The 17,859-nt window shown below is 42.5% G+C and overlaps 2 protein-coding genes across 2 annotated transcripts; both read right to left on the reverse strand.

Annotated features, from left to right (window-relative positions):
* Positions 1-13,799: 13,799 nt before the first annotated feature.
* Positions 13,800-14,525, reverse strand: LOC145091934 (flowering-promoting factor 1-like protein 3). Its single transcript, XM_079029771.1, has one exon. The coding sequence runs from the start codon at positions 14,453-14,455 to the stop codon at positions 14,135-14,137; it is 321 nt and encodes a 106-aa protein (XP_078885897.1). The 5' UTR covers positions 14,456-14,525; the 3' UTR covers positions 13,800-14,134.
* A 1,995-nt stretch (positions 14,526-16,520) lies between these two features.
* LOC145094346 (flowering-promoting factor 1-like protein 3) lies at positions 16,521-17,303 on the reverse strand. The gene has a single exon (XM_079032584.1). The coding sequence runs from the start codon at positions 17,186-17,188 to the stop codon at positions 16,847-16,849; it is 342 nt and encodes a 113-aa protein (XP_078888710.1). The 5' UTR covers positions 17,189-17,303; the 3' UTR covers positions 16,521-16,846.
* Positions 17,304-17,859: the final 556 nt, after the last annotated feature.

The raw sequence follows: 17,859 nt of genomic DNA on the forward strand, positions 1-17,859 counted from the left end.
CTTTTAGGATTAAAAGCGATATGTTGGGCCCCTCGATGATTTTGTTTTGACTTATGTGTCGGGCCCGTTCAGAACTCAATTAATGTGTTCGATTAAGTACTATGTCAAACAAATCGGAAATCGGAAAACAAACTGTTGGACAATAAGTATGACGTTGTTCCATGTATTTGTCCGGCTGATATCTTGAGAACAGATGATTATATGATCACTTGTCTAAAATGGCGCGCTCTAGTTCAACAAGTTTTAAGAGCTATGATTGCTGGTCGGTTCCTAAAGTCGTACTTGCAACTATAGTTATTAGACTTATCCAAGTGGGAGACTGTTGGATAAGGTGTCTAAGTACATAACTATAATTGGTATGTACTTGACCCGATTTAGCATGGTCCATTTGGGTTGCACTTCATCGGAACAATTTGGATTTTTGAGAAGAGGATATGTATGATTTGTTAATATATTATAAGTTATAATATATTAATATGAAATCAGATTATTTAATTAGTATTGATCAAGAATTAATTTGGAATTAATTTTGTGGTCAAAAGAAACTATTTAAATATATAGGGATTAACTGTGTAAATCATTTATTCTTATAATGTGGGCTAATGATCCATGATTCCTTATGTTGGGCTTAGCTCATGTGGTGACCCATGGATACTCCATGGAGGTGAAAACCCATGAATCATGAGGAATGTGGAAAGTCATGCATATTAGGGTTTACATGGTGTAACCCTAATGTAACCTCACTATATAAGAAGCCCTTTGATTCAAGAAATTGGAACCTAGAGTACATACAAGAGTGTGGCCGATTTTTATGAGCTAGAGAGTCCTCTTCCAAGTTTCCAAGTGTTAGTGGTGATTTGTGATTCCACTTGAGGCATTCACATTATTGGTGTTAGGCTCTTAAAGTTCCAAGAAACAAACTACAAGAAAAGGTATGTTATCTAACTTGTTTTATTACCCAAGTATCAAAGTTTTGTATGCTAGTTAGGGTAATACTTTGGAAATTGAAAGTTTGCATGTATAATAGAAAAAACATAGATCCAAGGTATTTAGGGTTGCATGTACACCTTAGGAGTGTTAGAATGCTCAAAACCCTTCAAAAACATATTAACTTCTTAAGCCCAAGACCACTCGTCGATTTGTGTGGAAAGGGAGATGCTTAAAAAAACAATTAGCTCTTTTTTGGCCTCTTCCTCCCTTTGAAATATGATTTTCCTTCTCTAATTCCAAGTATAAGATAACTTCAGCCACCATGAAATTTTTATGGGTTTCCAAAACATACAAAGTTGTATGTCTAAGTTAGATTAGAACCATACATCCTTCATTCATATTTATGTAAAAAACCTTGTATCATCACCGTTCCCTAATTTTGATTATTTTGTATTCTAAATCCATATCGATATCACATAAATCAGTGTAGGAATCATTTTTTTAACAAGAATAATGGGATATTATTGAAAAAAAGATAGCAAAAAGCTAGGATTACAACACCTTTAGGCATTCTACTTAAGGGCTATTACACCAATTTGTGTGGTCAATGATAAACCCTCCCTTATCTCGACTTTTAATCAAACTAAAAGTAGAAATTTTGATATCGCTAACCAAATCTTTGATGTTCCTTAATTTGCTATTGAAGACACAATTGTTTCTACAATTTCACATAGCACACACAAGCGCAGCAAAACCACCTTTATACCCATTTGATCCTTTTCTAGTAAAACAGAACCAACTCCAACATGGAATATATAATTATCGGATGAGAACAACATGATTCCAAACATCATACCACGACATGTTAAGGATCAATTTCACCTCTTTGGCTGGAGAACATTCAATAAAGAGGTGTGATTCTGTGGCACAAAGGGCAATTTGATGAATCCAAGTTGATCCCGATTTACTCGAGTTTGATACGTGTGGGTAGCCTACCAAGTCTCATTCACCAAATAGTAATATTGACATTCGATGGAGCAATTTGATTTCTAAATAGTGTCAACATAGGTTTTGACCTAGATACAGTGGTGGATACGGGATCAAAGTAAAGGGGTATCCCATTTTTCTAGGGCAGCCTAAATTTTTGTGCGAGGTACAAGGGTTTCCTCGGTTCGGTTTCGGTTTTAAACTCAAACCTTAATCGAATCCTTAGCTAACCTCAAGTCTTGTTATATAAGAGTGAAGTTGAAGTATCCAAGTTGATCCCGATTTGCTCGAGTTTGATGTGCATGGATAGCCTACCAAGTCTCATTTACCAAATAATAATATTAACCTTCCATGGAGCAAATCGATTTCCAAATAGTGTCAACTTGGGTTTTGATCTAGATAAAGTAGCGGATATAAGATCAAAGTAAAGGGGTATCCTATTTTTTTTAGGGCAACCTATTTTTTTTTGGGGTACTTGGGTTTCCTCGGTTCGGTTTCGGTTTTAAACCCAAACTTTAATCGAATCCTTAGCTAACCTCAAGTCTTGTTATATAAACATGAAGTTGAAGTATATTTTGATATTGAATCGATGTGCGACTGCAACGACCCGTCTCTGGTATGTTGCTTCCATGGCATTTAATTAGAAGTTTTCAAGAGGGACTCGGCGAGTCTATAGCCCGACTCGCCGAGTAAGGACGAGATTTTGTGCACGTGTTAGTCGGCAACTCGGCGAGTCCATATTCGGGACTCGGCGAGTCTGCCTGCCAGGAAGAAACCCTAAATCCCCGGTTTGCTCCCTATTTAAGCAATGTTATGTGCCCCAAACTCGCCTCCTTCACCCTCAGAGAGCTGTAAGAAACCCTAATCCATCCTTTGAGTGATTTAAGTGTTTTTGTGTGGATTTTGAAGGCTTGAAGAGGAAGAAGAAGAAGAAAGGAACAAGGAGAAGAGGTGTAGAGCAAAGATCCAAGGGCAAAATCAGAGTTCATTGAGGTATTCTTCGGATTCCTTCTGTTTTATGCTCTAAACCTCCATTAGAACACTTCTAGGGCTAGTTTGATGTATTTTCCAAACCCTATAGTTGTATGGATGCCTTAATAGGTCGAGATATCCTTAGATCTGTTCATTTAGGAGTTGTAGAGCCCGGATCTATTGCCTTTTTTAAGACACTTTGCATGAGAACCCTAGATCTAGCCTTTATTATGCTTTTTGAGCCATTTTATCTTCATGGATGCATATGGGCACGTAAAGATAGAATCTTTACGTGCTAATCGAGTTAAGGGAGCCCAGATCTATAAGTTTTATACACTAGATTCAAGCAGAATCGAGTTTAGAGTTGCTGCATGCAAGCGACTCGGCGAGTCGGAAGAACGACTCGGCGAGTCGAGTCGCGAGTCCTCATTTTCCCTTTTTGAGTGATGCCGAGTGGGGACCAGTGAGTAGTAGAGTGGACTCAGCGAGTTGGAGGTCAGACTCAGTAATGGAGGGACTCGGCGAGTTGTTCATACAACTCGGCGAGTCCAAGGCAATCTTCTTAACTCGAAGAACAACTCGTCGAGTTGTTCATACGACTCGACGAGTCGGATGCAGATTGCCTGAGTTTTAGATTCGAAAGGGAACTCGTCGAGCTGATGCCATACTCGACGAGTAGCAGCGAGTAGGGTTGAGAAGTGAGAATAGGGACTCGGCGAGTTGGCGGCCCAACTCGGCGAGTCAGGTCAACTGTAGGTTGACTTTGACCGGGAGAGTTGACTTTGACCAGGGGTAAAAGAGTCATTTTACCCCAATGCAGTGATCAGTGTTTGATTGAGTGTGCTTATGGAATTGTAGCCGGGGAGATACCGGAGCAGCAGCAGTTAGCTTCCAGAGCCATACACACAGCAGCCAGTTCATGAGGTGAGTTTCCTTCCAGTAGGAACGGGTCTAAGGCCACAATGTCGGCCCGTTCAGTTAGCAGTAGTTTTTGGGCTTCGGTCCAATGTAGTAGTTAGTATGTTTGACGCCTCCGTGGCTCAGACAGGAGTTATGTGCTTATGCTAATTGATATGTGATGCTATGATCAGTCAGCTTCGGATTTCGGTGCGATGTAGGGGACAAGGTCCCAGTCAGTTAGCTTCGGACTTCGGTCCGATGTAGGGGACAAGGTCCCAGTCAGTCAGCTTCGGACTTCGGTCCGATGTAGGGGACAAGGTCCTAGTCAGTCAGCTTCGGACTTCGGTCCAATGTAGGGGACAAGGTCCCAGTCAGTCAGCTTCGGACTTCGGTCCGATGTAGGGGACAAGGTCCCAGTCAGTCAGCTTCGTACTTCGGTCCGATGGAGGGGGCAAGGCCCCAGTATGTGCTTTATATGTTATTGCATGGTATGTGGTAGTTTAGGGGAGCTCACTAAGCTTCATGCTTACAGTTTCAGTTTTGGTTTCAGGTACTTCCGCAAGCAAAGGGAAGAGCTCGGGATGATGGCATCGCACACACCACAGCTTTAGTTTTGTCCTAGGAGTTGATTCAGTTTTGATATGTTTGGATACAGTTGTGATACATCTTTCTCACAATATTTTATTATGCATTTTGAACACGCAACATATGGTTTTTATTATGTGATACTCAATTATATGGTTTTGTTATAATAAAAATCGAAATCTTTGGGTAGTAGTTTTGGGTCGTTTCAAGTTGGTATCAGAGCCTTGGTTTGAGGGATTCGGATATACTTTCGGGTGTATCTGAACTCAAACTAAGGAAAAGATAAAAAGATTTTCAAAAAGGAAAATGTTTTGAATTTTGAAAGGCACTTAGAAAGAAAAGAATTTTTTTAAAAACAAGATAAGGGTGTGGTGCATGTGATCAGCCGAGCTCAAGTAAGTACTCCCAAATTACCCATACAAGTTTTATTATTATGATTAATTGTTCCAGTTCCAGTAGAACAGCATACTAGTATAGGACTAAGGATCTAGGAGGATGCCTTATGTGCCTGCTATATGTGTTTCAGCTTTATGAGAATTGCATGCTAGTATCGAGTAGACAGCAACAGGATAGCTTGTTTAGGTTATGCCTGGTAGTGCAAGCTTAGCATTGTATGCTAGTTTAGCTTCTCGTTCTGAGAGTAGATTTTCTTGAGTAGTTTCTGGTGTCCGAATGTTGCTTGCTTCGTGCTTTGTAGAACTCTTGGTGATGAGAGTTAGCCGTTAGATGAATACGCCACGTCACATGTGATCAGGGTTGAATAATCTCAGAGTATTGGAGTTGGCCCTATTGCGCAGCTCTTGTTTGAGTCTAACCGTTGTAGGGACGAGCCTTTTACTCGAAGGATTATCTGGGCCTCATCACTTGTGATGGTATTCAGGTAATGGCTAATTAGCATTACAAGGAGGTCTTCAGCAGCTGAGGACTGGTTTGAGTGGAGTCAGAGATTTCCCTAGGGCAAGCCTAGGATGAGAGTAGCAGAGATCAGCAGTAGTAGAAGTGACTTGGTGGAGTCAAGGCAGTTCTTGAGGAAAGTACGGATAGATGTGGAAGGTAGTATGGGCCCGTACTACTGAAAGCAGAGGATCCGTACTCGAATCAAGGAAGGCCGAGACAAGACCAGGAAGCTAGTAGTAGTATCAATGATCCCTTGAGATATTCAGTTTTCTGATGTCGTTATGATGTGTTTCAGAATGGTGGTTTTGCGTTCGAGACCAGCAGCCGGCAGTGGAGGTGCCGGGGAGGGATCAGGATCAGGCTCGGGGGATGAGCGCATGGATGAGCAGACCAGAGAGTTTCTTTCTTCAGAGATTACTCGTATCATTTTAGAGCAGACTCCTGTGATCTTCGATTCGATCAAGGAGGGTATCCTAGAGCTGATGGATGAGAGGTTGGGCACCTTCCGTGCCGAGGTGGCGGCCATGATGGGGTCGCGCACACTTACGTTCAGGGAGTTCAAGGCATGTGGAGCTCCAGACTATCATGGGGCGCGGGACCCCATAGCGAGTACTAGATGGTTGGTGGATGTGGCCAACGCATTCCGCACGAGCAGGTGTCCCGAGGGGGCCAAGGTTAGATTGGCATCCTGTCTTCTGAAGGACAGGGCACGAGATTGGTGGGAGGAGGTCGGACATACCATTGGAGATGATGCAGCATTGGATGCCATGACCTGGGCTGATTTCTCTACCAGGTTCAGGGCGTAGTTTGCACTGGTTATTGAGGTGCAACAGTTATCCAGAGAGTTTCAGGACCTCACCCAGACTACAAAGACAATGGCGGAGATCACCGCCAAGTTTAGGGAGAGGGCTCTTCTTGTTCCTCAGTATGCGGCCGATGAGGAGATGAAGAAGGCCCGTTATCATGAGATGTTGCGGAGCGATATCCGCCAGTTTGTGAGCCGGTCTAGCTGTAAAACGCTAGATGACATGATTGCTAGAGCTCGAGAGAGGGAAATTGATCTAGAGATGGAGAAGAAGAGGAAACCGGAGGCGGTTTCGGGTTCAGGAGGTTCTGGCAAAAAGCCCAAGGTTTCAGATCACAGATCCAGGATTCAGCCGAGCCACGGTCGATGTGGCAGGTGTGGGAAGATGCACGATGGGGTGTGCAAGGCAGGGAGTTCCGGCTGCTTCAAGTGCGGTCGGACTGGGCATATGAGCAGGGATTGTACGGCTCCTGTTTCTGTCGTTGCAGCATCAGATCTTATTTGCTTTCAGTGCAATCAGAGGGGACATAAAAAGTCCCAGTGTCCGAGTTTAGCTGCAGCAGGGAAGGTGGCTGCGCCTACCCCTGCTACTTTGAGGATTACAGATGGCCGGCAGGGCTGAGCCGAGGCGCCAGTGGCGAAGAGTAGGGCGTTTCAGATGACAGCAGAGGAGGCGCGAGCGACTCCTGATGTAGTGACGGGTATGTAACTTCCCTTCATCTCTATTTTTACTGATTGATTGTTGCTTATGATTATATGTTTTGTATAGGGTCGTTCTCTGTGAACAGCATTTCTGCCATGGTATTATTCAATTCGGGGGCTACCCGATCATTCGTATCACTTACGCTTAGCAAGAGATTTAGTAGAGCTCCAGGGGAGCTGGATTGCCCACTAGAGGTGGAGATAGCAGATGACAGGACCGTGCGGGTCGCCAGGGTATATAGAGGGTGTTCGCTTCAGTTGTTTGACGAGCAGTTTTCGGTGGACCTGGTTCCTATTTCCCTACGAGGGAATAAGGTTATAGTAGGCATGGATTGGCTGAGCCCCAATGGGGCGGTGATTGATTGTGAGCAGCAGTTAGTGAGGGTTCGCACTCCTAGTGGGGGAGAGTTAGTGATTCAGGGCGAGAGGCCACAGCGCGGACCGACCTTTTGTTCTGCCGCGAGAGCGAGACGTTATTTCCAGCAGGGTTGCACTGGATATATAGCTTATTTTGTAGATGCCCGGGAGAAGGGTAAGGTGGCAGTAGATGATGTTCCGGTAGTGCGAGACTACCCGGATGTATTTCCCGAGGATTTACCAGGAATACCTCCTTAGAGGCAGGTTGAGTTTAGGATCGACCTGATTCCTGGTGCAGCTCCGATAGCCAAGGCACCATATCGTCTAGCTCCCCCTGAGATGCAGGAGTTGTCTACGCAGCTGCAGGAGCTGCTAGACAAGGGTTTCATTCGGCCGAGTAGTTTGCCTTGGGGAGCGCCGATCCTGTTTGTGAGGAAGAAGGATGGGTCGCATCGTATGTGCATAGATTACCGGGAGTTGAATAAGGTAACGGTGAAGAACCGTTACCCACTTCCGAGGATAGATGATTTGTTTGATCAGCTTCAGGGAGCGTCTTGGTTCTCCAAGATCGATCTACACTCCGGGTATCATCAGATGCGGGTTAGGAATGAGGATGTGCAGAAGACTGCTTTCAGGACCAGGTATGGTCATTATGAGTTTGTGGTGATGCCATTTGGGCTCACCAATGCTCCAGCCGCGTTCATGGATCTCATGAATCGCGTGTGCAGGCCGATGTTGGATCGGTCAATGATAGTATTCATAGATGATATCTTGGTGTATTCCAAGACGCAGGAGCAGCACGAGGAGCACCTGAGGGAGGTGCTGGAAGTTTTGAGGAGGGAGAGACTTTTCGCAAAGTTCTCCAAGTGTGAGTTCTGGTTGCGCGAGGTGCAGTTCCTTGGTCACCTCGTCAACCAGAAGGGTATTTTGGTAGATCCGGCCAAGATAGAGGCCGTGATGCAGTGGGAGGTCCCGAAGTCTCCATCCGAGATTCGAAGCTTCCTAGGGTTGGCAGGGTATTACCGGAGATTCATTCAGGATTTCTCCAATATAGCAGTGCCGCTCACCCGACTAACCAAGAAGTCGGTGGTATTTCGTTGGGGGCCTGAGCAGCAGGCAGCATTCGAGACCCTCAGACAGAGATTGTGCGAGGCTCCGATCCTTACCTTGCCAGAGGGATTAGAGGACTTCGTAGTCTACTGTGATGCCTCGATCACAGGTGTGGGAGCAGTGTTGATGCAGCGAGGCCATGTGATAGCTTACACCTCGAGACAGTTGAAGCCTCACGAGGCTAATTATCCTACCCATGATTTAGAGTTGGGGGCGGTTGTGCTTGCCCTCAAGATTTGGAGACATTATCTTTATGGGGTCTGTTGTACTATCTACACGGATCACAAGAGTTTGAGGTACCTTATGGATCAGCCGAGTTTGAACATGAGGCAGAGGAGATGGTTGGATGTGCTGAAGGATTATGACTGTGAGATCCTTTACCATCCAGGGAAGGCCAACGTAGTGGCCGACGCCCTAAGACGCAAAGTGTCGGCAGCCCCTATCAGAGATTTGTGTTTGAGGATGACAGTGATTACTCCGTTGTTGGAACAGATCAGGGAGGCTCAGGTTGAGGGCCTCAGGAGGAGAGGCAAAAGTGCGAGAGGATAGTGGGCCGAGTAGCTTCGTTTGATTATGACAGTCGGGGATTGCTGATGCTTCACGGGAGGGTGTGGCTACCGTACTGGGGTGGGGTACGGCAGGTGTTGATGGACGAGGCTCATAAGTCTCGATTTTCTATCCACCCAGGGGCGACGAAGATGTATAGAGATCTTCGACCCAATTATTGGTGGCCCTGCATGAAGCGGGATGTCGCTTGGTATGTTGAGAGATGCCTGACCTGCAGGAAGGTCAAGGCGGAGCACCAGAGGCCTCACGGCAAGATGCAGCCATTAGACATTCCCATGTGGAAATAGGAGGACATCACCATGGATTTTATCACCAAGCTTCTCAGGACCGCACGAGGAGTAGATTCGATATGGGTAGTAGTGGATCGGTTGACGAAGAGTGCTCATTTTATCCCGATTCAGGAGAGTATATCGGCAGAAAAGTTAGCCGATATCTATGTGCGTGAGATCGTGGCACGACATGGAGTGTCGGTATCGGTGGTGTCAGACCGAGATGTCCGTTTTACATCCAGATTCTGGAAGCGGTTCCACGACGAGATGGGTACTCGTCTCCATTTCAGCACCGCTTTCCACCCTCAGACGGACGGGCAGAGCGAGAGGACGATTCAGACTCTCGAGGACATGCTCAGGGCATGTGTTCTGGATTTCGGTGGCAGTTGGGATACGTATCTTCCGTTAGAGGAATTTTCGTATAACAACAGTTATCATGCGAGCATTGATCGACCTCCTTTTGAGATGCTTTATGGGAGGAAGTGTAGGACCCCGATTTGTTGGGGCGAGGTCGGTCAGCGAGTCATTGGGAGCACAGAGGTGGTGCTCAAGACGACCGAGTTGATTCAGCAGGTCCGTAGTAGACTGCAGACTGCACAGAGTCGGCAGAAGAGTTACGCCGACAGGAGGCATTCAGACTTGGAGTTCCGGGTGGGTGATATGGTCCTTCTGAAGGTCTCACCTTGGAAGGGTGTCATCAGGTTCCGGAAGAGAGGCAAGTTGGGCCCCAGGTTTATTGGTCCTTTCAGGGTTTTGGCCCGGGTGGGTCGGGTTGCTTATCGGTTGGATCTTCCTGTAGAGCTTAGCCAGATCCACAACACTTTCCATGTGTCTCAGTTGAGGAAGTGTTTGGTGGATGAGTCAGCAGTTGTTCTCCTAGAGGATATTCAAGTTGATAGCAGCCTGAATTATATTGAGAGGCCGGTCGCGATTCTGGACCGAAAGACAAAGACCTTGAGGAACAAGGAGATTCAGTTAGTGAAGGTACAGTGGCAGCACCGGAAGGGGTCTGAGTGGACGTGGGAGGCTGAGGAGGAAATGAGAGAGCACTACCCGGAGTTATTTGCAGATTCAGCCGTAGCAGACTTCGAGGACGAAGTCTGAGACAAGTGGGGGAGAATTGTAACGACCCGTCTCTGGTATGTTGCTTCCATGGCATTTAATTAGAAGTTTTCAAGAGGGACTCGGCGAGTCTATAGCCCGACACGCCGAGTAGGGACGGGATTTTGTGCACGTGTTAGTCGGCGACTTGGCGAGTCCATATTCGGGACTCGGCGAGTCTGCCTGCCAGGAAGAAACCCTAAATCCCCGGTTTGCTCCCTATTTAAGCAATTTTATGTGCCCCAAACTCGCCTCCTTCACCCTCAGAGAGCTGTGAGAAACCCTAATCCATCCTTTGAGTGATTTAAGTGTTTTTGTGTGGATTTTGAAGGCTTGAAGAGGAAGAAGAAGAAAGGAACAAGGAGAAGAGGTGTAGAGCAAAGATCCAAGGGCAAAATCAGAGTTCATTGAGGTATTCTTCGGATTCCTTCTGTTTTATGCTCTAAACCTCCATTAGAACACTTCTAGGGCTAGTTTGATGTATTTTCCAAACCCTATAGTTGTATGGATGCCTTAATAGGTCGAGATATCCTTAGATCTGTTCATTTAGGAATTGTAGAGCCCGGATCTATTGCCTTTTTGAAGACACTTTGCATGAGAACCCTAGATCTAGCCTTTATTATGCTTTTTGAGCCATTTTATCTTCATGGATGCATATGGGCACGTAAAGATAGAATCTTTACGTGCTAATCGAGTTAAGGGAGCCCAGATCTATAAGTTTTATACACTGGATTCAAGCAGAATCGAGTTTAGAGTTGCTGCATGCAAGCGACTCGGCGAGTCGGAAGAACGACTCGGCGAGTCGAGTCGCGAGTCCCCGATTTTCCCTTTTTGAGTGATGCCGAGTGGGGACCAGTGAGTAGTAGAGTGGACTCAGCGAGTTGGAGGTCAGACTCAGTAATGGAGGGACTTGGCGAGTTGTTCATACAACTCGGCGAGTCCAAGGCAATCTTCTTAACTCGAAGAACAACTCGTCGAGTTGTTCATACGACTCGGCGAGTCGGATGCAGATTGCCTGAGTTTTAGATTCGAAAGGGAACTCGTCGAGCTGATGCCATACTCGACGAGTAGCAGCGAGTAGGGTTGAGAAGTGAGAATAGGGACTCGGCGAGTCAGGTCAACTGTAGGTTGACTTTGACTAGGAGAGTTGACTTTGACCAGGGGTAAAAGAGTCATTTTACCCCAATGCAGTGATTAGTGTTTGATTGAGTGTGCTTATAGAATTGTAGCCGGGGAGATACCGGAGCAGCAGCAGTTAGCTTCCAGAGCCATACACACAGCAGCCAGTTCACGAGGTTAGTTTCCTTCCAGTAGGAACGGGTCTAAGGCCACAATGCCGGCCCGTTCAGTTAGCAGTAGTTTTTGGGCTTCGGTCCAATGCAGTAGTTAGTATGTTTGACGCCTCCGTGGCTCAGACAGGAGTTATGTGCTTATGCTAATTGATATGTGATGCTATGATCAGTCAGCTTCGGATTTCGATCCGATGTAGGGGACAAGGTCCCAGTCAGTTAGCTTCGGACTTCGGTCTGATGTAGGGGACAAGGTCCCAGTCGGTTAGCTTCGGACTTCGGTCCGATGTAGGGGACAAGGTCCCAGTCAGTTAGCTTCGGACTTCGGTCCGATGTAGGGGACAAGGTCCCAGTCAGTCAGCTTCGGACTTCGGTCCAATGTAGGGGACAAGGTCCCAGTCAGTCAGCTTCGGACTTCGGTCCGATGTAGGGGACAAGGTCCCAGTCAGTCAGCTTCGGACTTCGGTCGGATGGAGGGGGGCAAGGCCCCAGTATGTGCTTTATATGTTATTGCATGGTATGTGGTAGTTTGGGGGAGCTCACTAAGCTTCGTGCTTACAGTTTCAGTTTTGGTTTCAGGTACTTCCGCAAGCAAAGGGAAGAGCTCGAGATGATGGCATCGCACACACCACAGCTTTAGTTTTGTCCTGGGAGTTGACTCAGTTTTGATATGTTTGGATACAGTTGTGATACATCTTTCTCACAGTATTTTATTATGGATTTTGAACACGCAGCATATGGTTTTTATTATGTGATACTCAGTTACATGGTTTTGTTATAATAAAAATCGAAATTTTTGGGTAGTAGTTTTGGGTCATTTCAGCGACTCAAAGTAGATATCAAATAAAATGTTTATATAACAAATGAAAATGGCTAAGTTTACATGTGTTTGGCAATGTGGGATAGAATAGCTGGGAAAATAACAAACAAAGGTAAACAAAGGATATATAAGGAGCAAGAATCGATCCTGAGACATTTCCTTCAATAAGCCAGTACCTTAATCAACAGACCAATTGTTTGTTTGTTTTTATAAGTGAAAGGATGTGTATATATACACTATATAAAACAAAATTTTCTTACACTATCGAAAAAGAATTAAAGGGCGTCCCGAGATCACCTTGGACCCGCCGATATATATATATATATATATATATATATATATATATATATATATATATATATATATATATATATATATATATATATATATATATATCAATTAACTTGGATAATTCTGGGATCGTGATTGCAATCACTTACAAAAATGTGTGATTTCAACCCTTGTGCATGGGGTATCATGAAATCTGATTTGAGATATGCAATTTGGAAATCAGGCCACTTCCAAATTCGAAACATAGAAAATATACCTTGTTGTTTTGTTTTCTTTAGAGATAAAGAGAACCAGAAGTATGATTTTTTAGAGTAAGTTTTTTTTAACCCGTTTTCTGGAACATGCAATATGTTTTTATACAAAAGAAAAAGTAGTTGGTGGTAGTTAAATGTAATTTTGGCGCCAAAACAAGTGGTTGGATATATGGTTATAAGATATAACCGATTCTAACATCACTATGATGTCATCACTTATAATTGGCCGGAAATGCATGGTTAGACCTTATAATTGGTGAGAAATCGTTGTGATGTCACCATCAGGGGCTCTGTCCCTTGGACCCCACTAGGGTTGTAGCCCCTTAGAACCATGCACCCAAGGGCGCTGTCTCCATACACAATTATTACACTGAGTGTATACCCCGCACCTCCAAAGTCTCTAGTAAATGAAATTCAGCCTATCTCATTATTAATAATAAGTACACCAAAATATGTTGATAACACTAAAATCACCAACATATTCGTTTAAGGTACAAAATAATATAAATCAATCATGTGCAAGCGAATAACCGTCTAATGTTTAGAAGTGTGGAAAAGCTATTGATATCAACATTGTTTTGGCCGAATGAGTTGTGTAAGTGGCTGATCGATTCCAATATACCGTCCTATATGCAACGTAGGAATCAATAACTCCTCTCCAAAGACAATTATAACCTTTGTCTATTAGGATTTTTGTTTTTTTTTATATATAATATTGTCTATTAGGTTCTAAATGTCGGCTAATATTCGTAAGCATATATTGCCCACATGTTTAAAGAAATTTAAACTCAGAATCTTAGGTATATCGGGATTAAAATTGACTGTTTATCATGTGAGCATAAGCTTGGACCACTAAACAAGACTTATCTTTTATGGAAGAAAGATAATGGTTTTTCCTTACTATGAGAAAATGTTGCATCAATATAGACTTGCTCAGCAACTGCGACACACACACACACATAGTTACACACAGAAACTTGATTTCGATTACTGAAAATACCATACAAGATTTACAGGCACATTATCATCGTGCAAGGTACCCTTGAACTGTAAGCAATTAGTTTCTCAAACCCTAAAAAAAATTCAAACTTCAACTGCATCATGTACTCCAACATTCTTGGGGAGACCCGAAACCCAACTTGGACTTACTTTGTCAGCAGAGGTACTTTCACTCACACCCATCACAGAATGAAACAAACAAACCAATAAACACCAAGAACACAACATAATGATCATCCTAACTAATAACGAGCCAACTAGCTAGCTATAGCCTGCCAGGGCTCCGCATGGCCGGTTAGTTATATATCTCTTACTTCAAACACATTCCGATTCTTGACGATTATATCGTACATATGCATGGGCTTGAGCTTTTTGAAATCTTTAGGGAGAGAAATTAGGTGCACAGTTGACCTTTTATGAAACTGAAAGAGATCAGGATCATCGTAGTACCTCTCCCATCCGAATGACAACAACATTCTTTCCAGCACCTCATACGAACTTACCACTTCGTTCGTGGCTACATGAACCAACACCTTACGTCGACCAGATCCCTGAAAGGAATCACTTCCAGGGTTCTCCAGTCGAACCACACCATTTTTGAAGACCCAAACACCAGACATGTCTTTAACTTTTAGTTTCCTACGTAGGAATTAAAGATTAAGGTTTTGTAGGATACTTAGTGAGCAAGAATATGAATGTTTGAAGATGTGAGTGGAGGTTTATATAAGGGTTTTCTAGCTGCCCTAGGGTGGAGATCGAATATATACGTCTCAATCTTTAAGATAGTGCGGTGGGACCCATGAATGGATGAAGAAGAGACCCTTTGTCTTCAAGGCATCGCATGCCCACGTGTTGATGTGTGGGGAAGGGTAATTTTTAACGGATGGGGAATCCAAAATCTTTTTCCAAGGCCTTATTAGACAACAGTGGTTTCTGGATCGATACAGGCTTCTGAAACAACTGTATGGATCTTATGGTAGGACATATATATATATCCTTTGGACCAGACGTTGATTGATATAACTGCCACACTACTTTTATTTTTATAGGACCAAACACTGTTTGTTGAAACGTAATTAATGTTAAAATTTAACTTTATACAGTTTTTTAATAACAATTACCAACGATCTTTTCCACCACCTCTTCGGTTCATCTCAGGGCAACATCTCTTCTCCTCCCATTTGCCACCTCTTGCTTTCTAAACTCAAATACTCAAAGAAATTTTCAAACCCTTCCCAAATTATTGGTGAGGCTTTAAATCTTCCCTTTAATTAATTAATCTAGCTTTTGGTCTATTTCGATCGTGTTTGTGTTTCTAGAGCCCCAAGAGTTTTACTTTTATTTCTTTTTCTGAATCTGTGAAGATTTTTAGTCTTACCATATCCCCCCTGACTTCTCTTGGCATCCCAGAGTTCATGTGTACTACAAGCGCTCCCTCTTTTAATGTAACCATTGAATAATTTTGTTGTTAATTAACAAGGTAAAAGCATCTCTCTTTGTTTGTAAAAGCATACCGTATGCCAAGTGTTTGATGATTTGCCCAAACAAAAACTTAGATATGTATTGTGTCGCAAAATGCTCTCTTTTATACATACACAAGAAAGTCATTTTACTCTTGCTAATAACATCGCTGATAACGGACACAAATTCCCAAGATCAAATACCAACTATATCAGTCAAGCCATGTTGCAAGATTTCTTCGATCATCTCCAGCAATTTGAAGTTTATATTAAAGAAACTATGTATCGATCACCCGTCCAAAGGTAGTATTGATATTTAAATAAGTTGGATGAATTTAAGGAACAAGTAGTACTCAACAGCATAGTAGAAGAAGAATCTTCGAAAACTTATATTTACATATATAATTTATGTTACTAATGTGCAGAATGATGTAGAGGTTGATAAATATTGAGAAAAGTAGATCCTTTTTTACATTTTTTTTTAAAAAGTTCGTTTTGGTGAGTCTGATTTGTGTGTGTTGAATGTCCATTCTGTTCTCACCATTACCACCTAACACGGGGTTTTGCAGGAATTTAACATCAAGAATTAACTTGATGGAATGATGGTCAACATCCTTGGTGACACATATAAGCTACAATTTTGACTTTCTTTGTATATTCATATTTTAACTTTGTCTGTACCTATATATAAGTGCTTATAACTTCATTTCATTCAGTTATACAGTCATTTATTTTTTTATACCCAATTATAGCAATGACAAATTGACAATTGCTTTGTATTTATATGATATTGGTTTAATTTGGCTCAATTGTCAAAATCAATGAAAATACAAGCTTCAGTGAATTTTGGGTGTTTTTTTTTAAAATAACTTGCACTTCATGTTTACTAATCGATTTTTCAAAATAACAAGAAGAAACAAAAATAAAATGCTACAATAAACAAGTTAACAAAAGTATATTACTATTTTTCCCCATTTAATCACTTTCAGGATCCATTGTACACGGTGCAACCCTTAGTTTTAATAAGTTTATTACTTATTAATGATAGTGCATATTGTTAGTATAATAAAAGTTTTTGTGATTTTCTTTCATAATTAAAGAATGGTCTTATTGAAAATCAAATATTCGTGAAAACCAAAAAAAAATTCAAACATATTCCCAATATATTTTCACAAAAAAAAAAATAATAAATAAATAAATAAAATAAATCTGACATACACACACATAGAGAAATTGGATTTAGATTAACAGGAAACAGCATACGAGATTTACTGATACATGACCATCATGCATGCAACCATTGAACTGTACGCAATTAGCTTCTTAAAACATAGAAAAAATAAACTCCAACCACATCGATCATGTACTCCATCATTTGAGGAGACCCAAAGCCAAACTTGGACTTAGTTAGTCAGAGGTACTTTCACTCATACGACCCATCACAGGAAATAAACAAACAAACCAATATTAAACTTCGAGATAAGAAAGTAATTCGCCAAGAACACAACATATATCAAATAAACGAGGTAACTAGCCTGGCATGGCTGCTGGTTAGTTAGCTCGGTGACTATATATGTCTCTCACTTCAAACACATTGCGATTCTTGACGACTATATCATACATGTGCATGGACTTGAGCTTATTGAAATCTTTAGGGAGAGAAATTAGGTGCACAGATGACCTTTTGTGAAACTGAAATAGATCAGGATCATCGTAGTACCTCTCCCATCCGACTGATAACAAGATTCTTTCCAGCACCTCATACGAACTTACCACTTGGTTTGTGGAGACATGAACCAACACCTTACGTTGACCAGAACCCTTAAAGGAATCACTTCCAGGGTTCTCCACCAGTCGAAGCACGCCATTTTTAAACACCCAAACACCAGACATATCTTTAATTCTTGATTACCTACGTAGGGTTTCAAGATTGATATTTATATATATATATATGAAGGCTTATAGAACAAGAACATGAATGTTTCAAGATGGAGTGGAGATTTATATAAGGCTTATAGCTGCCTAGTGCCTAGGGTGGGGAATATAATACATATCTCTCTATATGTATGTATAGTACACTATAATCCTTAAGAATGCATTTGGGACCCATGAAATGGGCGAAGAAGAGACCCTATGTCTTCAGAGCATCAGTTGCCCATGTGTTAATGTGTGGGTGAAGGGAAATTTTTGGACCGAGAGAATCCAAAATCTTTTTAGAAGTCGTTATAAACCCCCACAAACACCAAGGGAATCTTAAGATTAGATTGGTCGAGTGATTTCTGGAACAATCAATCTTCTGAAGCAACTGTATGGATTGTATGGTAGGCCATCCTTTGTGACCACATGTACATTGATTGATATTACTGCCCACAGCTCTACTTGTGTAAGACCATAGTGTTCAGACTTCAGAGGTCTTTGTTAAAATTAAAGTTTATCGTCCCAAGACAGTATATTTAACAAGTAACGACAATACTAGTACAAAGTTCTATGGCATGCACATTGACGTTTCTTGATTTTTTGAAAGGGAGCTGATTTTTCCGCATTATTTTTTTATTCATCCACTG

Source organism: Lactuca serriola, chromosome 3, assembly GCF_051521515.1.
Source record: "Lactuca serriola cultivar US96UC23 chromosome 3, Lser_US96UC23_V15, whole genome shotgun sequence".
Lineage (NCBI taxonomy): Eukaryota > Viridiplantae > Streptophyta > Magnoliopsida > Asterales > Asteraceae > Lactuca > Lactuca serriola.

Coding starts and splice junctions, on each gene's coding strand:
- LOC145091934 (XM_079029771.1), bottom strand. CDS start 14,455: ATGTCTGGTGTTTGGGTCTTCAAAAATGGTGTGGTTCGACTGGAGAAC.
- LOC145094346 (XM_079032584.1), bottom strand. CDS start 17,188: ATGTCTGGTGTTTGGGTGTTTAAAAATGGCGTGCTTCGACTGGTGGAG.